The 26,401-nt window shown below is 57.0% G+C and overlaps 1 protein-coding gene across 4 annotated transcripts; it reads right to left on the bottom strand.

Moving 5' to 3' along the window:
- Nucleotides 1–725: 725 nt before the first annotated feature.
- On the bottom strand, nt 726–25,743 carry Celsr2 (cadherin EGF LAG seven-pass G-type receptor 2). 4 transcript variants are annotated; one of them, XM_047550299.1, is made up of 34 exons: nt 21,895–25,743; nt 16,744–17,391; nt 14,648–14,870; nt 14,150–14,265; nt 13,923–14,011; nt 13,440–13,597; nt 12,883–13,046; nt 12,585–12,710; nt 12,079–12,245; nt 11,527–11,814; nt 11,270–11,444; nt 10,891–11,032; nt 10,641–10,761; nt 10,050–10,233; nt 9,792–9,893; nt 8,974–9,068; nt 8,563–8,772; nt 7,860–8,043; nt 7,614–7,742; nt 7,332–7,512; nt 7,011–7,178; nt 6,787–6,913; nt 6,473–6,673; nt 6,012–6,186; nt 5,618–5,730; nt 5,391–5,470; nt 5,181–5,307; nt 4,974–5,096; nt 4,060–4,187; nt 3,736–3,824; nt 3,440–3,631; nt 3,127–3,297; nt 2,753–2,987; nt 726–2,043 (listed from the first exon to the last, which is right to left on the bottom strand). In XM_047550299.1, exons 1-34 carry the CDS (start codon nt 25,208–25,210, stop codon nt 2,037–2,039), a joined length of 8,754 nt encoding a protein of 2,917 aa, XP_047406255.1. In that variant the 5' UTR covers nt 25,211–25,743; the 3' UTR covers nt 726–2,036. The 4 variants fall into 4 exon arrangements, with proteins under 4 accessions (XP_047406255.1, XP_047406246.1, XP_047406238.1 ...); XM_047550290.1 differs by having other exon boundaries at nt 726–2,275; XM_047550282.1 differs by having other exon boundaries at nt 726–2,278.
- Nucleotides 25,744–26,401: the final 658 nt, after the last annotated feature.

Genomic DNA, 26,401 nt, shown 5'->3' on the forward strand with positions numbered 1-26,401 from the left:
GCTCTGTATGTGTTAACTCATTTAATCCTCATAAAAGCTCAATTAGGTGGCTGCTGTTATCATCATCCTCATTTCATAGACAGAAAATCTAAGACTTAGAGAGATTAAGTAACTCAGTCTGGTTCCAGGGTTTGTGTTCCTAATTGCCACCCTATGGTGCCCCATGTTAATTCCCTTTCTAGTCTGTTGAATGGACCTTTGGAAAACACAAACGTGGGATTAGCAGTAATGTTGCGGAGCACACACTTAGCTCCAGTATAAGTAGTTGCTTCATTTTCTAGTGGAAAATGGCCCACAGTGTTAAGAGTTAGGAGTTATCTAATCACTGAGCACCCTTAAATTCCCACCTGCTACTCATCTCAACCCTCCTTATTGCATCCCACCCTCGAAAACTTGTCCTTGTCGAGTTCTAGAGGCTAGAAACCTGCCCTCTCTGTGTCACTTCTCCAGCCGCTCAAGTCCTTGTCCTGGTGAAAAACATACTTTCCCACCCACTTCATCTTCCTTGGTAATGCCAGGACCTGGGCTCTACGCTGATGAGGTTTTTTGGGGAGCATTGCTGGGGCGATCCATAGATGGGCAAGTTTTTCAGCTGATGGGTATCTGAGTCCTGATTTCCTGCTGGGGTTTTCTAGGCCCTGCCTGATGTTTTGTTTTTCAAAGCCCAGGCCTCCATCCTTGAAGAGGACAGGGTGCCCCATGGAAGCACATGATCACACACTACCTGCACAGAACTAGTTTATTCAGTGGTATGAGGAATGGAAAAAACAACAACAACAAAACTCTACCATATTTACAGTAACAATCAAACTGTACAATCTGATGGTTAGTATCAAGTTAGCATCCAGCATCTTTGTATTTTTTCTTTTTAAGTCAAGTCATCAGTAGTAAAAACCAGTTAAATTTTTAACCCTTTGCAGGAATTGCTGAGGGGAAAGGGTAGAGGGCAGGAGGAGAATACATGGCAGAAAAACCAGAGGCCAGCCTTCCAGAAGAAGAACAGGAACACCTTTTCCTGCCCGTAGCCTCTTTTTCTAGCCACCTGCTCCAGAAGGAAAGACAGTGACAAGTCTGAAATACATGCTTAAAGGGTGACTCAAAATGAATAGCAATTGGCAAAACTGATGGGAAGAAATGGAGCAAGGGGAAGGGCGTTAGGCCCCCAAGCCAGGGCAGCTGGGTACATACCCAACTGCGATGACCACATCAGATCCCCTGGGACCAGACAAAAACCCATCCCAACACAAAAAGCAAATAAATAAAAAATATATATTAACTCTCTCTTCACAGGGAGCTGGGGTAGAATGAGGGACAAAGAGGAACAGGACCTGGTCCTTTGAAGAAGAGAGCCAATTCCAAGAAGGGGTTAAAAATAGAACATGTCTCAGAGGCCACAGCAGGTCAGACAAAGTGGCATTTGTCTGATTTGGGGAGAGTGGGTGAGTGGACACCAGAACCCAGACTTCGAATCTGTGCTTGAGGCCCTTTGGGCAATTGAGCCAGCTCTGTGCTTACTCTTCCTCCCAGTCCCACCCACATGACAGCAAAGAAGCGCAACTTAACACACGACTGGCCTTCCCCAGGTGCAGGTCACGGGTCAGGCAGGAAAAATGAAGCACTTTGGGGTCAGCAAACTGAGCAAACACCTGGGCTGCAGCACGTGGCCAGAGTCCAGGAATAGGAGAGGGGCTGGGGCAGCCGGCCCCCGCCTGGGGACGCAGGCTCCCCTTAAAACGTGTTCATGCAGCATTTGGGGGTCCAGGGGCACTGAGTCCTTCTGCCCCTGGCCGGACAGGGCTTTTTCAGTTCTTGGGAGAGGCAGCAACGGGTGGATAAGGAACACCCTTTGCCCTGACCCCTCACCAACTGAGGCCTGCCCGGTGCAGCCTGCAGGGTCTGATGCCCCGGGTGCGTGTGGCTTTGTCCTTTCCTTTTGGTGATGGCAAATGAGGGGCAGGCCCCCTAAGAGTCCCTCTCCTCCCAGAGGCACAGCAGATGGGAAACTGAGGAGAGGCTGGGAAGCATCCTGGGAGGTCCTATCCTCTTTGGGAAGGGAAAGGGGAGTCAGTTTCCAGCGTATAAAAAAAATTAATCCCTGAAGTCATGAAGAGTGGAGATCCTTTTTAAATTCTTTTTTCCTCTTTTCTGAAAAACTTTGTCTTGGAGATGTTGGCCCCAGGGGTCCAAAGTGCAGTGAGGGGGATGGTGGGGGAGGGAGTTGGCACTAGATGGCCTTAGGTGCAAGGCCCAGGCTCCTCAGATGGACGTTTCATCGCTGCTGCGGGCAGGCGGTGGGGAGCAGGGGCAGGATAAAGCACAAGACAGGAGTGGGGGCATGAGTGCAGCTGGGGAAGGGAAGGGAGCCTCGGGACGAAGGAACCACCGGCCCAGGGTTAATGCAGGAAGTTAAAGAAGAGAAATCTGGAGAGGCAGGAAAGGAGAGTGGCAGAAAAGGCAGACAGAGGGTTAGCTGGAGCAGGAGACAGTGAGAAGCTTCACCAGAAGGAAGAAACAGAAAAGCAGCCCAGCTCCCCTCCACCCTTGCGCTGCCCTTGGCTGGGCTGCACCACATAAAGCCCAGGGGAAACTGCCACCACCCCCAGGTCACCACGGGGCACTTAGGAAGCTGGGTCATGCTCAGCCCATTTGTCCTCTGACTGCCAACCAGCTAGCCTGGGGAGGCCCAGAGGCAGCTCTGCCCCAGCTGGGACCTCTGCAGTGGTACCCTGTCCCACCCTCCTGGCCCACTCACTCGGAGCCTGATGAGTCCTCATCCACGGTGCCTGCCTTGATGCTCATGGCGATGGGCATCACCCCGTTCAGCTGCTCCTGGAGACTCTGCCGGGGAGGCGGGCGGGGAGGGGGCCCACCCCGACTGCCTTCACTGGCTGAAGAGCCCCGAGATGACCCAGTGCCATGCTCCAAGGGCAGCCGCAGGAGGCTACTCTTCTCACTGATGGTGGGCAGACACTTCTTCTTGAGGATGCCTGGGGTTGGGAAGGCAGCACCATGAGGTGCAGAGGTGGGAGGAACAGGGGTGTCTCAGAAAGCCCCAGCATCCGTGGGCACTGTGGGGCATGAGGCTGCTGACCCAGGGAAAGTGGCAGCTGGGGATGCCCCACTCACCTTTGTGAGGCTGGGCGGAAGGACCGGGAAGGGAGCCCAAGGACACCTCCCGAGACAAGGCATCTCCATTTTCCCGTGGCCGTTCCTCAGGGGCCCCACTGCCACCACTCTCCTTTGCTGTGGTTCCAAAGTCTCCTGGCCAGGGGGCCTTCCCAGGCCCCGGGCCCCCATCTGGCAGGGGGAAAGGAAATAGATGAGGCCTAGAAAGGGCAGACAGCTAGGAAAGCCACCGCCCGACTCCTGCTTCCCAAGAAGTCCAAGCTTCTCAGGCTCCCATAGCCTCCCAAAGGCCACAGCCCTGGTGCTGGCCCACCCTTGGGGGTGCTGTGCAGGGGCAGTCTCTCCGCTCCAGGCCCCAGCAAGCTGTCCCAGCCCTGCTCGCCAGGGAAGGCGGCCTCCTCCTCCTCCTCTTCCTCCTCCTCGCTGTCTGATGAGTGGGTAGAGGCATAGGAGCCACTCTGGTCATCTTCCAGGGACAGGTCACTGTCAGAGTCCGTGTCAGGATCTGGGAGGTCAGGGAGGGATCACAGCCGGCCCACCTATCTCAACCCACCCTCAGTAAAAGCCAGGCCCCTGCCCCACTGGGCGGCCAGGGCCTTCCATCCTCACCGTGCTGCTGGTCTTGACCTTCCAGGAAGAGGCTGCCTGGGTCACCCAGGCCTGGGGGCACTTGACCAGGGTTCAGTGTGGACTCTTCCCTAAGAAGACAAGACCATACTGGAGGGGTCAGCTTGGCCCCTTACCCAGCATCCTCTTCTCTTCTCTCCCCTGAGATTTCCAGTTCCTCCCTGTGTCCCTTAACTGCTTCTAAGTCAAGCTGTCACCTGTGTTGGCCACAGTGTGTACCATTCAACTCCTAGCAGCTGGCTGTCCTGGGTCCAGCACACATGGCCCTCCCCTCCATTCCTCAGCCTTCCCAACTCCAGGGCTCACCTCAGCAAGAAGGGGATGTAGCTGGGTTGGCTCTTGCCTGAGCGGCTGGCACTGTGCAGTGAGCCAGCTGAGTCTCCATAGGGCTGGTACAGTCGCCCGTCTGCATAGGGGCTGGGACAGTTGTAGGACTGGGCAGGGGATAGACAGGTCAGTAAGTAGGGGAACAGAGGGTGGTGGCCTCAGGCTAGGAAGTGAAAGGGTGTGTGGAATTTGCCCTAGGTTCTACTTCCCGCAAGCTGGGTCTTAAAGGAGGAGGCCCTACATCTCTGCTGCCCTCATATTGGGGTCTGACAATGGCTATAGCTTTGCTCTAATTGTGTAGCCCTGCACACCTCAAGTACCCTGGACTTGCTGTATAAGGACTTGTTGGTAAAAGGGGGCACTGGGAATTGTTTCCTGAGATCATCACAGGAGACAGAAAATTTGCCAGAATTCATGAGGGATTCTCAGTGACCTGTCTCCACCCCCACCCCCAGTCAAAAATACTATGTCTGCCCAACATCATCTCTCCCCTCCCACCACCTCCTGGCCCACACATACCACTTCTCTTTCCCTTTCTCCTTCTAGGAAGAGATGGAAACAAGGAAAATGGATAGCGGAACAAAAAGTACAGAGAACAGCCAGGTGCGGTGGTGCACACCTGTAATCCCAGCGGCTCGGGAGGCTGAGACAGGAGGATTGCGAGTTCAAAGCCAGCCTCAGCAAAAGAGAGGTGCTAAACAATTCAGTGAGACCCTGTCTCTAAATAAAATACAAAATAGGGCTGGGGATGTGGCTCAGTGGCCCAGTGCTCCCTGAGTTCAATCCCCGGTACCCAAAAAACAACAAAAAAGTACAGAGAACAGGCCCCTTAGGCCTGCCTGTCCCTCCTTCTGCCAAGACCCCTCCACCTCTCTGATCCCAGGTTCCCTCACCGAGGTCAGGGTGGACTTGGTGGTAAGAGCAGGGTCAGGGCTGGGCTTGCGGCTACAGGCAAACTTGAGTGCTTTCCGGACCTCCTTGCTGAGCACCACGTAGGAGAGGAAGATGAAAGGGCCCTGGTAGACAGGTAGCAATGGTTGGCATATTCAGTCCACCCTCAGCCATGCTTCCCTCCCTTCAATATGGGTTGGACCAGGTACCTGGACACAATTGCAGGCGGCAAAGAGGTAGTGGAAGAGAAGGGTGTCACTGTTGACGGAGAGCAGTGCCAGCAGCCATGTGGCACTTAGCAGCAGGAGGACAGCAAAGGAAGGCTGCAGGCCAGAGCTGGGGAGATGACAGTGTGTAAGACTGGCAATGAGGCCTCCTTCGCCGATCCTCACCCTGTGCCCAGACACCCCCATACTCACACAGGGCCTTTCTTCTCGAAGCCCTGCCGCTGGGCAGCACAGGAGGCCCGGGCTGCTAGGATGTACAGGAAGACACTCATCTGGGTAGGGGAGAGAAGTATGAGGAGACCAGAGGGGATAGACAGCTTCTGGCCCTCAGCATGGGGTCTGGTAGCCATGGTCCTTCCTAAAGGGGATTCAGAGAACACACTTGGTCTGCTCACTCCAACTCACTTGCTAGCACTTACCGAGACAGCAAAGGCCACAGGACCAGCGAAACTCCAGATGAGCGTATCATAGATGGAGAGCCAGCAGAAGTCAGGGTTCCCATATCCTTCAGGGTCCAAGCCCACAGCTAGACCTGGAGCAGGGGAAGACAGCAGCAGGGGAAGGTGGGCAGGATGTGGGAAGTCAGCCTGGCTCACAGGGCCAGAAATGGAGCATGCCGAAGGGTGCTGTCCACCCTGCTCTCCAGGAAAGGGGACCTAGCCACTGCATGAGGGCCTCAAGACTGGGTTAAATCGGAGGGATAACTTTGAATGAGTTGTCTTGGGGTAGAGGTTCTCAGGGCCTGGGCTGTGGGTTGGGGGAACTAGGCTTTGGAATGTGGAACCTGTAGGCCAGGAGAGCTTCCAGGAATACCTGTGATGAAGGCGGGCACGCCCCAGCCCAGCATGTAGTAGAAGCGCATGGGGCCGGCATTGACGTCACGGACCTCTGTGAGTGCCCGGTACAGGTGCAAGGCCTCCAGCAGAGCCCAGGAAAAGGTGCAGAGGTACAGGAAGTGCAGCAGGATGGCAATGACTGTGCAAGCAAACTGAGAGCCAGGCCACCACGTCAGTGAATAAGGCATAGCCAGTGCAGGGGTTCTGCCCAGGTCATGCAGCGGGGAGGGCCTGGTGTTGGGGTCTGCTTCAGGGGAAACCATGGGCCAGAGGCAGGGACCTCTGGAATGTGGGACATTTGGGAGGAACTAGGAAAGAGAAAACCATGGACCAGAAACTGGGCTGGGCTGCAGAGTCACTGCTGCAGGGGAAGGAATCAGCAGGGAGCTGAGAGGGCTGGAAGCTGCAGGGGTCTGTAGGGAAGGAGGGGCATCTTACAGGCAGGTCAGCCTGGTTGATTCCCAGGAGGAAGACCAGCTGAGCCAGGCCCAGGGCAGCTGTCAGGTTGCGTCGGATGCCATGCTGATTGGAGCGCAGGGCACGCAGAAGAGTGAGGAAGAGGAAGGTGAGCAGCAGGGCAGCCAAGGTGACTCCTAGGGCCACGTATGTCAGTGTCTTCAGTGGCAGGATCTCCCCGTTCTGCAGGGTGGGAGGCAGAGGGCCAAGGGAATGAGGACGGGCAGGGCCTGCACACCTAGCCCAGTACCTGGGCTCCCACCCCCAACTCCACAGCTGCCTGTCATGGGTCCAACCTCCCGCCGGGACACATCCATGAGCACAGCGAAGCTTGTCATGTGGTTGCACTGGCAGCTGACATGGCTCTCGTTGCGGAAGACAACTTCACAGCCTCGAGCTGACCAGCCGCCCGTGCCACTGACCCTGTGTGAAAAAGGCAGGGTCAGGTTAAGGAGGGTGGGGGTCTGGGGACTTGAGCTTTCAGCCTAAAGCCTTGGGGGTAGTGGCAGGGCAGGCTCACAGGATCGAGTGGTTCCAGAAGACACAGATGGGCTTAGTCCGCTCCTCAGTCTCCAGCAACCGGAACTGCACAGTGACTGGCTTGTCCAGGGCGCGAGGCAGGAGCTCCTCGTCATCATGGACACTGATGCTTACCACAGGTGTGTTGATGACTGGGCGCTTGGGGACTCTGACATGGGCAAACAGATGTACAGTCATCACAGCAGCCTTGTAACTGGTAGATACCCTCTTCACTAGGAGACGCCCCACACTTGGCTCCTTCAATGCCTCAGCTCTTACCTGCCTGTCCCCCACCCCAACCCCCTTGTCCCCAGCTGCTCACCTAAGGCTGCGCTTGTCTGGGTCATAGTTGTGGGGCAGTAGCCCAGCCAGGGTGCGGTAGATGATGACGCTGGCCACAGCCTCTCCCTGGCTCAGTTCTGGGTGCCTCCGCTGCCGCCGTGCCAGTTCCTCAGGTTCCTGGGCCTCCCCAGGGCCAGCAGGCCTGACCACAGGGGTCATCTCTAGAAACAGAATGGTGATACACTCAGTGGGGCCCTGCCCTATGTGTAGTCTGCATGGATGCCCCAGGCCCACCCTTGACACACACGTGGTCCCCACTGACCTCTGAAGACAGATTCAGGTAGAATGACCGTTGTCTCTAGGTCTGGGGGCCGCTCTCCACGTAATGCTTCATAGCGGGGCAGCTTGGCCCCAGCAAAGTTCCCCTTGTCCAAGCGCACTACAGAGATGACTAGGGAGGGGGATGGTGACAGGTTGGACCTTGAGTGAGGCAAGCAGGCCCCCAGCATGGCTGCCCTTGAGGGGACTCTCTCCACGAACCCCTCCCTACCCCAGGCACCAGCCTCACCAATGTTGGGTGTGACAATGGTGAAGGGGCTTAGATAGGTGTGCCGCATATTCTGGGCCAGGGCGCTGGCGTAGGCCTCATAGTGCTGGAGCAGCCAGGCGGTGCCGCCCTCTGTCTGCTGTATCAGTTCCCAGTGCCGCTTGTTGGCTGCGTCCAGAAGGGCACTGCCCACTCGCAGCAGATTCTGGGGGTGGGCATGGTCATGGTGGCATGTGCTCACAGCCCACAGCTGTCGTCCTCACCACCAAGTCACAGCCTTGGTGGTCAGAAGAGCCCTGTTCCCTACCCACGATGCCCTCCCCTAAGTGCTCCCCACCACCTCCCCTTGGCCCCACTGTCTACTCTGGTAACTGGATGCTCTGCCTCTAATCCTTCCTCCTCAGCTCCCCAGCCCCACCCTCCTGCACACCCAGCCTGATTCCCTGGGGGAAGCGGGTACTGATTGCTCTCAGCTCTGGATGCGCATACCTCAGTATGAGCAGTGTTCTCTGTGGCACCTGGGTATGGTACAGGTTAGGAAGAGGTGCTCTGAATGTCCCACATGCTGTACCAAGGCTCTCATGGAGGTCTTATGCTTGGAGGGAGCTCCTAAAGGTCACGTGGGGAGGACCCCACCCCTGTGGCCATGGCACTGCCAGGAGCAGGCTCACTCACTGTGACCCCCCCAACCCAAGCAGCCATCCCTAACTACTCCAAGCCCCACCTCAGTGAAGTGCACATCCTGCGTGGCAGACAGCCCAAAGCCCCTCTGGGCACTCTCGTGGGCCAGCAATCGTGTGGCCAACTGGTAGGCCACCTTGACATCGCTGCCAAAATAGCCAGCCGTGTGCTGTGTAGCATTGCGCAGGAGCAGGGCCAGCCGCTGGGAGCGTCCCGAGTCCAGGCCTGACTCATTCCGCTGAAGCCGCTCAGCCTGGATGGAGAGGCAGGGGGTCAACTGGGACTCAATTGGGACTCTAGAGTAAAGGGGTCTCAGAAAAGGGGAAAATAGCTTCTTCAGGTGGGGACCCCAGGAACACAGGGGCTGGGATTCCAGAATTCCCTTTCTCAAAGATGGGGGGGGGATGGCAAGAAAAAGGAGGGAAAGGAGTTAGAGATGAGGGTGTCCACTTACGAAACCCTTCAGCTCTGAGAAGGTGACTGATGTGCAGTTGAAGAGGTTTGGGGGAAGCCACCCCCTGTGTTCATCACAGTGGCGCACGGCGGTCCCTGGGGGAGAAAACCAGGAGGGCTGGCCACAGGGCTGGCCTATGTAGGAAGCCCCTGACACCTGGCTGAGAAGTTAGGCAGGGGGCCAGAGACAGAAGGCAAACCAACAAGGTCCTGCCCTCCTGCAGCCCAAGTGGAAATAGGAAGACAGGTATAGGATATTAGACCAAAAATCTCTGCAAGATATTCCCGAGTAAGGGCTATGGGAGCATGGGACACATGGCTTCATTAAACCCCAGCCCTCTCCAGCTACCATCTTGTGGTCTCTGTCACCCCCTGCCTATGAATTCTGCTCATCAGCAATCCAAGGGCCAGTGCCAGACTCTATCTTTGTGTTGGGTCCCCTGGGACAGCACCCAACATTTTGTACTCTCAGACTGCCCATCCTTCATGTGGCATAGCTTTGGCACTAGATGGTGAGCTAAGGTTGGGAACTGTGTGTGAATCATCTTTGAATCTCTAGCACCCAGCACTGTGCCAAGGATAATGAAGGCTTCTCGGCCCTTCTGTTCAGAGTACAAGACGCATCTGCATCCTGGACAACTCCTAGGCAACCTTGGGAGAGGGGTAACAGTGAGCCAAGGAAAACGGGACATGGAGTCTCCAGGATCTGGAGGCCACAAAGCAGGGACCTAGGATCTGCAGCCAGGGGCCTCCTGCTCTTGCCCCAGTGATGGTAGAGGCTAAGTCCTCAATATCACATCCTGGGCCTCTAGCACCTACCAAAGGAGCCTTTGGGGCAGGGGGCAGCAGCAGGCAGCCCAAAGCGGGTGCGGGGCCACCAGATCCCAGCCTCGATAGCCCGTGGGCAGCTGTCATAATTCACTGCAGGGAAGAAAAGACAGTCAATAGAAGCTCTCCCTTTGCAGCTCATCTCTCCCTCAGCATCCACAGACCGGCAGCCAGCCCCACTCCTGGCCTCCCTGGGATGCAACCACCTGGCACAGTGGAGAGGGCTGCCCACCTGTCCCAACAGCCCACCTTCGCAGCCATTGGTGGTGACTTCAGCAAAAGGGTTGTCACAGCGATCACACTGGCGCCCGATGACACCAGGCTTGCATGGACATTGGCCATCCTCAGGGTCACAGACTCGAGACAAAGAGCCTGTGGGGTAGCAGTCACACAGGAGGCAGGTGGGGCTACCAGGGGGCCGGTAGTGATTCTCCTAGATGGGAGGAAGGAAGAAGAAGGGGGTCATTGGCTCAGGCTCTTTCCAGCTCATAAACCCTTTTGGCACTGGCCTTTCTGGAGCGAGACTCCCTGACCTAATTCCCTCAGGAGCAGTATTCAAAATATTTAAGCACTGGTCATGATTTGAAGTGTTGAACTCATCTGCCAAGTAATCAGAACAGTACATCTGGCCCAGGGTTCATAGGTTAAACGTTGGTCCTGGATCCCCGGGTGCCCAGACGCCTGAGGACACATAACCACTTGCCCTGCCCATTAGAGAAAAAGCCTGATGGCCCTCAGCTCTCTATAGGAAAGTCCATCTCCACTGCCTCCCCTCTATGGCCCAGAAGGTATAGAACAGACACTAAGGTAGTCGCAGAGGAGGCTTGTTGGGGCTTTTACCTTGCAGTGGCACTCGCCACTTGTCTTGTTGCAGTCTGGGTCAAAGCCTTTGCTGACATCACAGTTGCATGGGCCACATGTGGGGTGTCCCCACCAGCCACGGGGGCAAGGCTGGTCAATCCTGCAGAGAGGAGCCCGGGCAAATGTGAGCTCCCTCTGCAGCTCAGCCAGCCTCTTGGGGCTCTGAGGGATACACCAGAAATAGGCAGCAGCCACTGGGACCTGCTACTGCAGGCCCTGACCCACTTACCTGGTCTCACAGTATGGCCCGAGGTAATTTGGGGGACATTCACAGGTGTAGCCGTGGGGAGCACTAGGTTTGCGGGTACACACAGACTGGTGCTCACATGGGTTCAGGTCACACACATTAGTACAGTTGTCACCATAGTAACCTGGGACAAGAAAGATAGGAAAGGTTCAATCCCTCCCTTCCCCTGGCACTGTTTTCCGTCCAACTCACTTTCAGCCATTTTCTTCTACTCTGAGCATCATACCAGCTAGCCATGGCCATGGAACGCAGGTGATAAAGGTTCAAAGAGGTGATATGATTGTTCCCAGGTGACACAGAAGAGCCAGTGCAACTCCAAGCACCTGCCAACCTGCCTCACTTCCTGGGATCCCTCACATACCTGGATCACAGCTGCAGGAATAGCTGTCCCAGTCGTTGCTGCAGTAGCTGTTAGCAGGACATGGGTTGGAGTCACAGGGGTCTGGCAAGCTACATCCTGGCTCCACGTTGATGCTCTCCCCACGGCTGGGATCAAGACTGCTGGCACCCTCGGGCGTCTCGCTTACCCGCACACCCTGGGGGAAGAGGCAGAGTTGACCCTTCATGGAGCAGGGCTCCAGGTGGCCATGGGGATGAGAGGGAAGGGATGAGGCTCACCTGCAAACAGCCCCGGAAGCCGCGGGCCACACCACTGGCAGGCCCAGGTGCTCCCCCCACTGTAATGTTGCTTAGGTGGAGCCCATGCAGGCGGGGACCCAGGTTACCCTCTGCCCTCTGCTGCCCATAATCGAAGGACAGGATGGCATGGCCAGGGCCCCCGCTGGCTCCCAGTGCCAGCTGTGCGTGGTGCCAGTCACCATCATTGGCCCGGCCTGGCTCCAGACGGAGAGAGGAGGCCTGGAGCCCTGTGCCCTCCACGCTCAGCACCACATGGCCCTCCCGAAGCTGGCACAGGAAGAGAGAAAGCAGGGTCAGCACACAGAGTTAATTGGCTCTTCTCACAGTCCACTGTTCCCCATCCTGATGCCCAGCTGTGGCATAGCAAAGAAAGGGTATCTATTTCCCTCAAGCCCAATAGATGGCAGCACGGACCCACCAAACTGATGCAGCGATCTCATTTCTCCAAAGAGAAAACCTTGCCCGTCATCTCTGTCCAGCCCCCTTGGAGGCCAGGGCCTGCCCCACTTCTCCCACGGCGCCCTGGGTCACCTGTAGAGTAATGGTACTGCGTCCCCTGGTGACGGCCTGCAGCAGGATGCCATTGGCCTGGCGTGTGCGGAACATGAGACTGAGGTGCCAGGGCTGAGAAATGGGCAGTGAGAGGCCATGCCAGGCCACAAGGCTGTTGCCCAGGAAGCGCTGGGGATTGGCCATTTCTGGGAAAGAGGATGAAGGTAGACTCTGAAGAGCAGAGCAGTGGAGTGCCCCAGGGGGTATGATGCTCCAGGAGAGGCAGGGCACTGCGTCCCACTCCCTGGTCAGCCCCGCCCTCCAGAACAGGTACCTGCCTTGGGCCCGCCCCACGCTGTGCCCAGGCCTGTCTCTGACTGGGCCCTTTGTCTCCTGTGCTACCCTCTCAGGGCTCTGCCCAAACACGCTCCTCCACCCACAGTCAAGCTCGCTGTGCCCTTCCCAGAGCCTACTCCGACCCTGCCAGTGTTCCCAGACTGCTGACAGCACCCAGTCCCAGCCTCTGACAGCTGCCTCTCTCCTACCCTGGGCACAGCTCTTGCCCCCGAAGCCCAGGGGACACTCGCAGCTGAATGCATCCCACTGGTTCACGCAGGTGCCCCCATTGTGGCAAGTGTTGCTGTCACACACGTTCTTCTTGGTGGGGCAGCCTGGAATGAAGAGAAGGGGACTCAGAGACCCCAGACTGGGGCTCCAATGAGAAAACCTGTGGCAACATCTGGAGGGGCCCATAAGACCTACACAAGTTGATCCCCATGCCAGACACAGCCCCTCCTCCCTGCATCGGTTCCCAGTCTTGCTCACACCCCCAGGTCCCCATACCAGGCACAGTGCCATTGTTGGCAATGAAGTCAGCCATGTCTACATGCCGGCTGTCCACTTGCAAGTTCTTCATGCAGCCCACAAAGTGCCGCATTCGGACAGGGAAGCTCTCGGGCAGGTCAGGCACCCCACCCAGCAGCAGGGGCCCTGTCAGATCCAGAGACCTAGAAGAACAAAATGGTGGTGACATGAAGGCAGGTTGGAGCTTCTGGCTCCTCTCTTTCCCTGTGCCTGGCCACCAGGCCAGAGAGGAAGGCCCTGGGCAGGAGGCCAAGGGGCCCTGCAGAGTACTGCCAGGGGAAGGAGCCACTCCAACCCGGAGCATGCTCACTCATACCCATCCTTCCCCACACAGCCCCAGAAGGGCTCGCTCTAACTCTCCATATTGACACTGCCTCCCAGGGCTGAGCAAGGGCTAAGGGAAGCAAGGCAAGGGAGAGCTTCCATCAGGCTTGGTCTTACTTTGGAGCCCTGTAAAAGCCCACTCTCTTGACCTGCCTTCCCGGACTGCCCTGCGCCTCGCCCCCACCCTGTCCCCGGCCCTTTCCCCTGCTCACTTCTTGCTGCCACCCTGGGTGCCCTGAGCAGCACAGGAGTAGTTGCCCAGCACAGCTCCGAAGCGCAGAGCCACTCCTGTATCACAGCCATCTACAGTCACCACAGCCACCTTCTGTTCAGATGGGCCCTGCGGGAGCCCTGTCTGGCCCAACAGTGGCTGTAGAGAGGGAAGGACAGAGAATGGAAGCGGTGGGCAAGGAGCCTATTAGGATCACAGGCTAGGCACAAAGACACACCAGTGCTTTCACACATCTGTGTAAACTTACACACACACACACACACATGCACAAGCACGCACACAGAGCATTGCCCAGTGGGATGGAAACGTCCCAGCAAGGTGATATAGTCTCACTCTCTCCCTCCCCCTTAGCTAAAAGTGCCACACCAGCCTTACCCACTGTTGGCAATGCCACCCAGGTCTAGAAGGGCATGTAAGCCAAGAACAGAACCCTCCAACCCCTCCGTCCCCTTCCCACACCCACCTTATTATAGTACTTCAGCTGCACTGTGTGCCACTGGCCATCACTGACCCCCCCAGGTACAAATGGTGACACGGTGGTGGTTGACTCTCCTGGGGAAAGGACCAGGTAAGCTGGGACACCAACAGAGCTGGGAATGGTAGGGGTAGGGTGTGCCCAGGATTGGGGATGGGCCTGTGAGACATGGGGCCTTAGGGAGATGGGCAAGGATGTGGGGCAACGGGGATCACCTGCAGAGAAGGTGAGTTGAACCTGCTCCTGGATCACCTCGAGGGCCACAAAGTCATGCTTCTCATTGAAGCGCCCATTATACAACAGCAGCCCATTGCGCTCCTTAGTGGCAAACCTGCACAGGAGTTGGGGACCGGGGCAGGAATGAGGCACCCACCTGGATGCCAGCACCTCAGCCACCTAACCAACACCTGATCCTACCCAGTACCCTCCAGAGTGCTGACGCTTGGCTAAGACTATGGGCCATGGGGTCACAATGTAGAAGACCGGCCCAAACAAAATCCCTGGCATCCTGGCTCCTCATTCTGGAGAGTGACAGGCACACCCTAGTGGGTGAGGAGTCTGCTGGCAATGCACACAGGCAACTGCAAATGCAGTCCCAGCTCTGCCAACAACCGGCTCCAAGCACTCCTGCAGCCTGACTCTCACTTCATCTGCAGAACAGGAGGTTCCCCAGACTCACATGTGCCCAATGCCCCCATGGCCCAGCCACTTACGAAAGGGCCAGGGTGAAGTGGAAGCGCTGGCGCAGGCCACGGAAGGTGATAAAGGAGCGGGCAGGGAAGCTGCGCGTGGTCACCCGGCAGTAGGGCTTCTCAAAGTCCCCAGATGGGCAGTCGCACTTGAAACCACCCACTAGCAGGTTGACACAGGTACCCCCATTCTTGCAGACACCTGGGGTGCAACGGCCTGAGCGGGCACTCACCTCACAGTGCTCACCTGGGCAAGAGAAAGGGCGGGGTGAGTACAAAGTCACTGAGAAGGGGGAGGAAACCTGGGCTTCTTCCCCCCAGTAATATTTCTCACAACCTCCCACAACCCCCATGATACTCCCAAACTCTCCTGCACACCCCCACTCTCTCTCCCACACCCATCTTCCCTGAGATCTGTGATCCCCAGCCCTTCCTGAGCTGCGTGGCCTTGCATGCCATTCTCACCACAGCTCCATGCACAGCTCCCCTGCAAGTTCCCTGAAACTCCCAGTCCCTTCCCCATCCTGCCGGGTTTCACTGGCATACACCCACTAGGCCCCTGGTCCTTAGGCCAGGATCCTAGCAGCCTTTGGTGTCATGCTGTGGGGCAAGCTTGGGGATGTTCTGGCTCCTGCAGGGGGAAATGTGCAAGGAGGGGAAGAACCTGCAGGACAGCATGAGGGCTCTGTCCCCTCTCTTCTTCTCTCCCTCCCACTGATGCTTTTGTCCGTGTCAGGCACTGAGATCAGTTTCCTTCCCTGGGGATGGGACCAGGCTTCCGCTTGGATATGTCTGAGTTATAGGGTGGGGCAGGTGGGGGAGGGAAGCTGGGGACTTCCCTAGGAATGGAGAAAAGAACCCCCACCCTGAGCCCTGGGGTGCAGACTAAGGATTCCTGTCTACTTGGCAACACCGAGAGTGGGGACCTGAGCCATGGGACAGATCAGGATTCAATGGAGGAGCTGAAAATTCCAACATCAGATGGGAAAATCCACCCTTCTCTCCCTCCTCATTCCCAGATTCTAGAGATAGGTTCTCAGCTCCTGTGCCTAGTGACTGGCTCTTGTTTCCATGGAAACTGTTGTTCCCTACTCTAAACCACCCCCCCCCATCCTCCTGGACAAAGACTCCCCTCCCCTCCTCGGAGCCTGCCCCACCCCTCCCCCCACCCCCAGTAGCAGCAGAGTCAAGTCTGGCAAGTTCTGAGCAAGAGGATGCAGCAGGGAACACAGTCGGCCGAGCCAGTGGGCATGACTTGGAGGACAGGAGGAGGCCTAGGCATCTGGGAAGGAAGGGGAGCAGGGCGCATCCTAAGAAGAAATAGGAGCCTGCAGGGAGGGGTCAGGGACACAGAGCAGAGGCAGTGAGCAGCCAGGGAGAAACCAGGAAAGGATGTGTAAAGACCTTCAGGTCACAGTTCCGCGGGGAGGCAACAGTGGAGCCATTGAGCCCGGGGCTACATAGGTGCAATGTCCTTCTGGAACACCCCTAACTCCAAACCCTTCCAGCTTCTCAGATCCTCAGCACCTGACCCTCCCCCAGTGTCTGGGTAGAAAAGTGCTTGCTATACAGCTCAGAAAGGCAGCGGGGGAGACCAGATGGTAGGCCAGTCTCATCTCTAACTGAGCTATACAATGAGACCTGGAGCAAGCCACCCCTTCTCAGTGCTTCCTCAAGTCAAAGGCAACACTATCCACAGGACAGTTCTTTCCGTATGCCAAATTAATTGAATTAATCCTCACAACCAACTTTTGACCTAAGTAGGTTTGTTATCTCTATTCTAAATTACTGAAACCCAGAGAGGTAAATAACTTGCCCATAGTCACAGAGCAAAGCTTGAATACTAATCCAGAAGCAACGCTGACCTGCCTTTGCATTTCTGGGAATGGATGTGCATGTGTGGGTGTGAGTGTGTGCGTGCACAGTGAGAGAAGGGCTCCTCACTCTTCTCTTCCACAGCCGGTGTTGTCTAAGAGCAAGTGTGATTTATGAATGCCCAGTGTTACAGTACCTTACTCCCGAAAGGAATGAGGCAGGCCCCCACCGTTAGCTTGATTTGTGCTTGCAACTTAGCATCAGCCCTCCAGGGCCACCCCCATGAGTCCCCTTCCTTGGCTCACCCGTGTAGCCCTCGCGGCAGAGGCAGGTGTACCCTCCCTCACGACTGCGGCAGCGCCCATGGGGACCACAGGGCCGCGAATAGCAGAGATCCACCTCAGTCTCACAGTAGTCGCCGGTGAAACCCGGGGGACAGCGACAGCGCAGGCCCCCGACTGGGTGGATGGGCCGAAAGAGCACGGAGGAAGAAGCGATGAAGGGCGCGGAGGAGTCGAAGCGCAGTACCGACACGCAACGCATGTAGTTCTCGCAGGGCTCGCGCAGGCAGATGTTGTCGTCGAAGGGCAGCACGCGCTGTGCGGAGATGGCTGTCAGCAGGCTGCGGTTGAGGTACAGGCGCTCCTGCAGGTCTTCGGAGGGCAGAAAGGGCGGCCCACCCCCGGGCCCCGGCGGCTGGCCCACTGACAGGCTCACGTTGAGGATGTGACCACCAGGGGCGTCGGTGTCCCGCTGCACGTTGAAGACCACCACGTGGTCCGGGGGCGTGGCCAGCGTGGCCGCCACAGCTTGGATGAAGAGGCCCAGCAGTGGTGACAGGAAGCGCTCAGGCGACATGTCTTCCAGGCGCAGCGTGATGCTGTGCGTGAGCATCTCGTCTGTGATAATGGTGACGCGCAGAGCACACTGGGCTGTCACACTGTGAACACCATCTGCAAAGAAGTCACATGGGTCAGCACCCAGGCCGGGTGGGGGAGGACAGGGTTGCTGAGCCACAGACCACCCCCTGGCCCTGGGTAGTGGGGTTGGGTAGGCCTTGTGCAGTAGCAACAGGAGGTGGGAGCAAAGGGCACTAGAATCCAGCCTGCACATCCTGGGGCCAAGAAGAGGCTTCCTTTTCTAATTACCATAAAGGTACCTAGTGAACACGCTGGGCATGTCACTCTTTGAGGGATAAGACCCCTTAGCAGCTTAAGGGAATGAGACTTTCAGAAATACTCTTTGCATACTTTCCCAATACCCACTGCATGGCACACCTTTTTTTGAGAGGCAGGGGATTGTTGAGGATTGAACCCAAGGATATTTTACCACTGAGCTCATCCTCAATTCTTTTTAATTTTTATTTTGAGCCAGAATCTTGCTAAACTGCCCACCTTGAACTTGCAATCCTCCTACCTCTGCCTCCTAAGTGTGAGTGTGCCACAGTGACATGGTAGACTTTTAAATGTTTGTACGTCAGCCCCTGATGGAGCTATGAATCCTTCTTTATATCAGACTCTGGGCTTCCTTGCACAGGAACCCCGTTTTTTGCTTACTTCTCTACAGAACCCAGCGCACTGTGAGACCCACAAAAAACATCGCCTCTTCTCTTCATCCTGTACACCTCAACGCTAACATACCCCTGACCCTGGCTGTGCTCCTCACTCCCCCACTGAAGAAGGTAGGGAGTGGGAGGTGAACTGGGTCAGTGGGCCACCAGGTCCCCCTCCCACTGAGTCCCATGGCTGCTTGGGTGCAGGCCCGCTATCCCCATGGCAACACCCCACACAAAGCATTCTTCCCGCCCAGTTTTCTGGGCTGCTTGTGGGTAGCTTGAGGGATCCCACCCCAGGAAATCCAGCTCAGCCACCTTAACCAGTGATAGCACCACCCACTGCTTCTTGCTGGAGACAGGGGTGTGTGGGGGTGGGGAATCTGGGCAGAGATGGAAAAGCCTGGGCAACTTCTACCTAAAGATTCCAGTGTGCCTTTGGCCTGGCTTTTCTCTGGCTCTGGGGCCTCTAACTACTCTTCACCCACTTGGATCACCACATACACTCAAACACCTGCCTGCCATTTCCCCCAAGGTGATACACTCATTATAAACAGCTAAGTACTAACACACTCAGTATCTCACTCTACCCACACACCTGAAGCCCAGAAATAACATACACACCTGAATGTGCATATACATGGGAATGGATTTTATTTAGCTCAAAAATGAAAAATGGGGTCACAGGGAAGGAGAAATGGTTTGGCAGGCCTATAAGGGCTATTCAGATTTTTGTTTAGTGCAATGCCTTACCCATGTAGATGTTCAGTAAATACTAAGATGCTGATGAGAATCTATTCAGTCTCCATAGTGAAGAAATGGTTTTCAAAACACAGCAGGAGAGGTTCAACTAGATATGGAAAAGGACACCCAAGCAGGAATGGGGCAGAAGCCAGCGTTTCTGGGTGGGATGGGAGTAGGAGAAAGATATGGGAATAGATTCTGTGTCTGTGTTGCACCTACTGAAGGTGGCTGATTATCCTGGCAGCTGAGCTGGGGCAGGCTGAAGGCAGACACCCATCTTAGCATGTCCTCAGTCCACTGCCTACCTGCCCTCTGGCCTCATTGCCATGGTCCACCTGCTCTCACCAGCAAGCCTGCTGTCATCACTTGCTGCTGCTCCTCCAGAAGCTTCCCTTCCTAACTGGTCTATCCGACCTGCCCCGAGACCACCTGCTCCTGGAAGCCTGCCCGGCTTATGATCAGGTGCCATTCACCTCCCTCTTTCAGATTCCTCTGTCCCAAACTGGTGCAGGGCTCTGATGCACCTGCCCAGTGGTTCCCAGATGGAATCCCCTCCAGGGAAAAGGCAACCCGACTCAACACCCAGTGCTCCTGACTCAACCAGTGGAGCAGAGGGATGGTCAAGACCAATGAGCAAGAGAAGGCATACTGTCCCTCAGCCCTGGGAACAAACACTCTTCTCTGTGGCCTCCCTCTGCCACCCCAGATCCTGCCTGTGCCCCTCTCTCAGCATGTCTCTGTTGCTTCCCATCTGGTCCACCATCTGTGGCCACCTGCCCCCTCTGCTATTGTCCCTATCCCAGTTATCAACCCACTGCTCACTCCTTCTTCTTTGTCCCTCTCTTCTGCCCTGACCTGAGTCACCCCTCAGGTGCAAAAGCAGGGTGGGAACAAGACAGAGGGTGCATTGCCTGAACTGTCCTGGACAGAGAAAGAAAGAGTTGATAGACTCTGACTCAGGAAACACCACCTGGGCCTAGGGCTCAGCCAGCCACCCTTGGGCAGGTGCCAGAATCACACTCCCAGCCTCTCTTCCCCTGGTAGATGTGTCCCTGCAGGGGCTCTGCTGGTCTGAGGGCTGACCAGACCATAGGCAGGAGCTCTTGTGTGTCCCAGCAGAGGAAAGAAGCAGAGGGGAAAGTTCAGTGTCCAAGGGAGCCATCCAGCCCAAGTTGGAGCAGCTGCAGCCACAGGGAAGAGGGGGAAGACAGCAGCATAAACAGAGACTGAACAGGGAAGACAAAGGCCCAGGAAAGAAGCCAGCAATGGAGAGAGTGGGAGAGAAGGAGAGAGACACACAGGAGCTGGGGGAGAGGACAACAGAGAGGCAGTGCTAAATGGCCCACATGGGCAGGGTGGGAAAGAAGGGAGTGACAAAGAAGCAGAGAAAGAAAACAAAGGGGCAGTAGAAGTCAGCTCCCCCCACCCAGCCTCCTGAACTTTGGGGTTGCCGTGGTGACTGCCTCCAAGGGTCAGGGCTGAGGGGGGAGGGTGGGGCTAGGACTGAAGGGCTAGTCCCAGCTGCCTGGGGGCTGCCCTGGTCTTCCCCTCTAGACTAGAAGAATTGCCCTGGTGAGAGACCACATACTAAGCAGGGGCCGCCTCTGCCCCATCCCTTAGTGTCTAGCCACACTCACCTAGGGCAGGCAGGGGAAGAGGATCAAACCAGGAGTCCCTTCCTTTCCACCCTCTTCCTACTGCCACAGATGAGGATGCCCCCATTCCTCCTCCTGGAGCAGAAACTGAAGCTTCAGGAGGCACAGAGCTTGGTCCACAGCCTCTGAAAGCTCCCACACCTGCTTCCTGTGGCCACCTGAGGGATGGGGTGGGCGGCAGTTGTCTAGCAAGGAGCATGAGTGGGGAGGGGGGCTGAAGCCACGCCCTGACTCCATGCTTCTTACAGATGGTGGGTATGGGGGGCCTGCCAGTCTCCTCTGTTCTCCCTTCCCTGATGTGTCTGAAGGCTGTCTGGAGTCGGGGTGCTCTGACCTATCACTGGGGATATAACTAACACTAGGCCTCCCATGAGGATCTCAACTCTTCCCAGGCTCAAAAAGGCACTCAGCAATCTGAGTTTGGTCTCCTCCTGGCCTTTCACCCCCACAGCAGACAGAAAACACAGAACATGGTCACCCACCCATTCAGCTCTCCTCCCCCAACCCTGCAGTCCAGGGAGTCTGCAGGCTGAGCGCTTGGCCAAGCAGCAGGAATGCCCAGTCTGGGTCCTGGCCAGGCTCCCACGCCCCTGGAACTCTGTTCTCTCCCCACCAAAACAGGACCCTTGGGGTCTCTGTCCTCAGAGCCCAAGAGAATGAGTCCTGCCTCATCCTGATTCCCATAACCCATTTCCTGAGCCTGGGCTAGTCATGGCCATCAGGGAAGCCTGGCACCCTAAGAACAGCCTATGGGGAGGCAAGGGAGCCCAGGAGGCCTCAGCCTGCCCCTGGTTTCATTGCAGCCCCCTCCCCCAGGACTCTGACAGTGGGGTCTGTTTGGACAGAGACAATGAGCTTTGGCCTCACTTCCTGTGGGAGCTCTGAAGGGGGAGACAGGCAGGCTCTTTCTGCCTGGAGGAAAAGAATGCACTAGACAAAGTCCATGTCAGCCGATTTTGTGGCTCAGCCGAGAGCCAGAAGGGGCCAGAAGAGGACGGAAGGGTCCTGACCCCTCCGCAGCAACCCGGTGCCCCTGGGCCCTCTGCTCTGCCAGAGGCTGTATGAGATCACAGGAACATGCTGACGGGACATGGAGGGGTGCTGAGGGCCTGCTTGTCTCTCTTCTCCTGGCCAGGGTCCTCCCCACCCCTCCCCCAGCTCTCCTGGCCTCCCAGTCTTCCACGCGCCTTTTTTCACAATTCTTGGCAGCCACAGCCAGGGCAGCCTCACAACACTTCCCCCACCACGTCACAGGCTGGTAGGCAGGGGGCAGCCAACCGAAGCAGCCCAGCCCAGCCTCGGGCAGCAGGCGGGGCCTGCACCAGCTGCCAGGATTCCTAGGGCTTCTTCCCAAGCTGGTTCTTGCCCTCTCACTCTCTGGGCCAGCCACCAGGCAGGGAGGTGGGTCAGCAGCTCCTCCCTGGATGGCTCTCTTCCTCCCATAGTTGCTCAGGACCTCCTGTGGGACTCCTCCCACCCCAGCACCACCTCGGGCCCTTCCTTACCTGACACCAACACGCTCATGATGGCCTCCAGAGGCCGGTTGTTATCCAGTGCCCGGCTCAGCTTCAGCTCTCCTGTGGAAGCGTTGAGCAGGACCAAGCTGAGTTCATTTCCTCGCTCAAAGCTGTAAGTCAAGCTATCTGAGACATCAGGGTCATGGGCAGGCACACGGCCAATGGCACCCCCAGGGAAGCTGCTCGAGCGGTTGGTGACATAGTTGTTGAAAAGGATTTCAAAGTTGCCCAGCACTGGTGGGTTGTCATTGCGGTCAAGGAGGCGAACGTGGACAGTGGCCCTGCTTACCAGGGGAGCTGATGTGGCCTGGATGACCAGGACATATTCAGGTCGGTCCTCGTAGTCTAAGTCCACCAGGGCAGTCAGCTCTCCAGAGAAGATGTCCAACTGGAAGACCTCAGGGATGTTACCCTCCACAATTTGGTACATGATCTGTGCATTAGTGCCTTCATCAGGGTCAGTGGCAGTGACACGGGCCACGGCCAGCCCAATGGGGCTGTTCTCTTCTACAAACACATCAAACTCATCCTGCTCAAAGACAGGTGGATTGTCATTCACATCCAACACAGTCACTGTCACTTCCATGGGTGTGCGGGCTGGGGGCATCCCCTTGTCCACTGCATACGCTCGCAAGATGTACTGTGCCACATTCTCACGATCTAACCTCCGCAGCGTTCTCACAATGCCTGAAGTGGACTCTACAATAAAGTCACCATCTCCATCGTCACCTCCTTGGAAGGTATAGAATACCCGGCCATTAAGACCAGAGTCACGATCAGTGGCTGAGATCTGTAGGACACTGGTGAAAGGCGGAACATCCTCATAGACACTGCCCTGGTAGGAATCCCGTAAGAACTGAGGGGCATTGTCATTCACGTCATTCACCAGGATCTCCAGGTAGGTGGTATCAGACTTCTGGGGAATGCCATTGTCCCGAGCAGTGATGGCCAGGGTATAAGACACCTGATCTTCATAGTCCAGTTCAGCCTGTGTGGTGACAGCCCCTGTGTCTGCATCAATACGGAACTGGGGGATGCTGTCCTCCATAAAGTAGGTAATACGGGCATTCTCACCTGTGTCCTCATCTGTAGCACTGATCAGCACCACTGTGGTACCTGCTGGCCGGTCCTCATTAACGTTCACTGTATAGTGGGAGCTCTGAAAGACTGGACGATGGGTGTTGGCATCAGTGACGTTCACCACGATCTGTGCTGTGTCCTGTCTTGTGCCATCAGAGGCAGTAACAGCCAACACATACTGTCGCTCAAGTTTGTAGTCCAGTGGCAAAGCGAGGGACACCAGCCCACCGCCACTCTGGCTGGTGATGGAGAAGCGGTTGCGGGTGTTGCCACTAGTGATCTGATATGTGATGACACTATGGGCATCACGGTCCACAGCTGATACAGTCACCACACTAGTGCCCACAGCCGCATCCTCATTGAGCCGCACTGTGTACTCTGGTTGGGTAAAGGTTGGGTTGTTGTCATTGACGTCCAGGATGGTCACACTGACACTGGCTGAGGCAGTGAGTGCTGGGATGCCATGGTCTCGTGCTTCTACCCCAAAGCTGTAGAAATCAACCTCCTCCCGGTCTAGCTCAGCAGCCACAGAGATCCAGCCTGTGCCATTGTTGATGGTGAAAGGGAAGTCATGCCCAACTCCAGCAAGGCGGTATTCCAGGCGGGCATTGTCACCAGCATCGGCGTCAATTGCCTGGACATGGAGAACCAAGTAGCCTAAGGGGACGCTCTCCAGGACGGTAGCTTGGAAAGGGGTGCTGACAAAGATAGGGGCATTATCATTAATATCCAGGACTTGAACTGTTACCAAGCCAGAAACATTGGAGAGTGGGGGCCGGCCGCCATCCTGTGCCCGCACTCGTAGAGTATATTCTTTGGTTGTCTCATAGTCAAGAGGGCTCACCACATCCAGGGCCCCAGTCTGAGCATCCAAATAAAACTGTCCCCGAGCATTGCCACTCATGATGCTATAGTGCACCAGGGCATTGCTGCCCTTGTCCCGGTCTGAGGCTGTGACCCGGAGTACTGGTGCCCCTGGGGTCACATCCTCTCGCACCTGGACCACATAACGCTTCTCACTAAACTGAGGGGCATTGTCATTGTCATCCTCCACAGACAGGAAAACAGCGGCTGTGGCACTCCGTGGACCCGGGTCCCGACCCTGGTCACTTGCTTCCACTGTCAACTTGTAGGCCTCCACCTCTTCCCGATCCACTGGGCCACGAGTTCGGATCACACCAGAGCGAGAGTCAATTTCAAAGACTTCTGAGGGGCTGCCCCCAGGCCCCTCCAGCAGGCGGTAGAGAATATTGGCATTGGGAGGGGCATCACCATCCGTGGCCCTGACAGTGAGCACCTCATAGCCAACCTCCAGGTTCTCCCTGAGGCTCTCCTTGTATTCCTGCTGCTCAAAAACAGGGTCGTGGTCATTGGTGTCAGTCACCAAGATGGTAAGTGTGGCCAGGGCACTCCTTCGAGGCATGCCATGATCCTGTGCAGTGACCCTGAAGACATGAGTGCTCTTGGTCTCCCGATCCAGCTCCTCTGCTGTGGTGACAGCACCAGTGACTGGGTCCAAGGAGAAGAAATGGTTGGAGCGGCTGTCGAAGAGGGCATCCATGGTGTACTCAAGCCGACCTGCGTCTCCCTCATCTGGATCGATGGCACGGAGGGATGCAACAGAGGTACCTGCTGGCTGGTTCTCAGGCACTGTGGCCTGATAGCTGGGAGGCTGGAACTGAGGTGCTGTATTCACATTCCTTTTTCGACGCCCACCCATGGACTCCTCTGGTAACCCTTCCCCTGCCCTGAGCCCTGGGCCCTGTGCCAGCTTGCAGGACTGACATTTCAACCGAGGAGCCTTTAAGCAAGGGTGCTCCTGAGGCAGGGTCAACTTGCCCTGTGGAGAAAGGTGGCCTCCAATGCCCAGGAGGCGACAGCTCCAGGGGCAGCCTTCAGGGGCTGGTGGAAGGGGGATATGGGCCCCAGATTCTGGACACCAGACTCTCAGGCCATCGTGGTGGGGCACCAGGTGGCCAGTCAGCTCAGTGCCCGCATCTCTGCAGCGGCTGGTGTAGAGCCAAAGGTTCGAGGCTGAAGCTGGACAGAGCCAGCCCACGGGGGCGCAGGCCCCCGAGGAGCCTCGTCCCCCAGACCCCAGGGAACGACAGGGCCCCACTTGGTCTCCCAGTAGCGGTGGCAGCGGCAGCAGTAACAGCAGCAGCAGCAGCGGCAGCGGCAGCGGCGGCGTTGGGAGGGGGGCGCTGGCAGCCCGGCTCCGCATCTCTCCCTGCTCCCGGCCGGCGGGGTCAACAGCCGCGGCGGCTCCTCCTCCGGCTCCTGCCGGCCCCGCCGAGCCTCATGCCCAGGCCGGGGCACCGGTCCCCGGGGACCACCTGTGTGCCCCGCGGGGCCTTCGCCTAGATGGCTCGGCGGGGCCCCACGCTGCGCCCTCCGACGCGCCGGGGCTCACACCACTCCGGGAGCCAGACCCGCTCCGCGGTCACCCGGACCACCGCAGATCACGCAGCGCTTCCACCTGCGTTCCAGACACTCGCACCTGCGCCCGCGGGTCCCCAGGCGGCCCTGGCCGGGCCAACCCCGCCAGGTTCCCGAGCCCCAGGGTGTCCCCTCCGCCCGCGTGGGATCGCCCACCTGCGCCCGCGGAGCTGCGCGCCCCGACCCCGATCTGGCCTCGGTCGCCACCGACGGCCCTGTGCCGTACGCTCGCGTCCCGCGTCCCCGCCGAGGCTGCTGCCTGTCGCCGCGGCCCCGGGCCCAGCCCCGCGTTCCCTCGCCTCCCCGGCGGGCGGGCGAGCTCTGCAGAGCCGCGGTGGCGGCAGCAGCTCATTACCATAGACCTGCTCGCGCCGCCGCCGCCTTAAAGCGGCAACGCCTGCCGTGCTGAAGGAGGTGGGCCCCACCCAGCGCCCTCTTTTAGATGCTCTTAAGATTCGCGCCAGTAGAACGATTCATTTCAATCCCCCAGGCCTGCCCTTGGCCGGTGCTGGATCCCTACCACAACGTAGAGAGGAATTAACAATCAGAAGTCAGTCGATGAGTGGTAATAATGGTGGTGGTACTCTAAATATAGTTAGAGGTTTTTCGAAACACTTTGAAGGGGCTCCCCAGTGCACGCCTGTAATACCAGCGATTCCAGAGGCTGAGGCAGGAAAATCACAAGTTGGAAGCCTGCCTGGGCAATTTAATGAGACCCTATCTCACAATAAAAAGGACTAGACATGTAGCCTATTGATAGAGTGCCCCTGAGTTCAATCCACAGCAACACACACACAGCAAACACCAATCAAAACATTTTGAAGGGCTCTCAGAGGCCAAGTCCCTATTCATACTACCCCTAAGAGCCCTCATTGCTGTCCCTTCCCATTGGATCAGAGTGAGCTAAAGGGCCATACTCAACACTAAAAAGCCTCCCCCAAATTTCTGAGAGATAGCCTAGGTGAGGTCCTTAGGC

Source organism: Sciurus carolinensis, chromosome 1 (genome assembly GCF_902686445.1).
Source record: "Sciurus carolinensis chromosome 1, mSciCar1.2, whole genome shotgun sequence".
Classification (NCBI taxonomy): domain Eukaryota; kingdom Metazoa; phylum Chordata; class Mammalia; order Rodentia; family Sciuridae; genus Sciurus; species Sciurus carolinensis.

Bases quoted from the DNA above. Each gene is read 5' to 3' on its own strand.
- Celsr2 (XM_047550274.1), bottom strand. From the start codon at position 25,210: ATGCGGAGCCGGGCTGCCAGCGCCCCCCTCCCAACGCCGCCGCTGCCG. The intron at 17,392-21,894 runs GTAAGGAAGGGC...ACTTCTTTGCAG, and splicing joins CATGAGCGTGTTGGTGTCAG to ATGGTGTTCACAGTGTGACA. The intron at 9,069-9,791 runs GTAGGTGCTAGA...TTTCTCCCCCAG, and splicing joins CTGCCCCAAAGGCTCCTTTG to GGACCGCCGTGCGCCACTGT.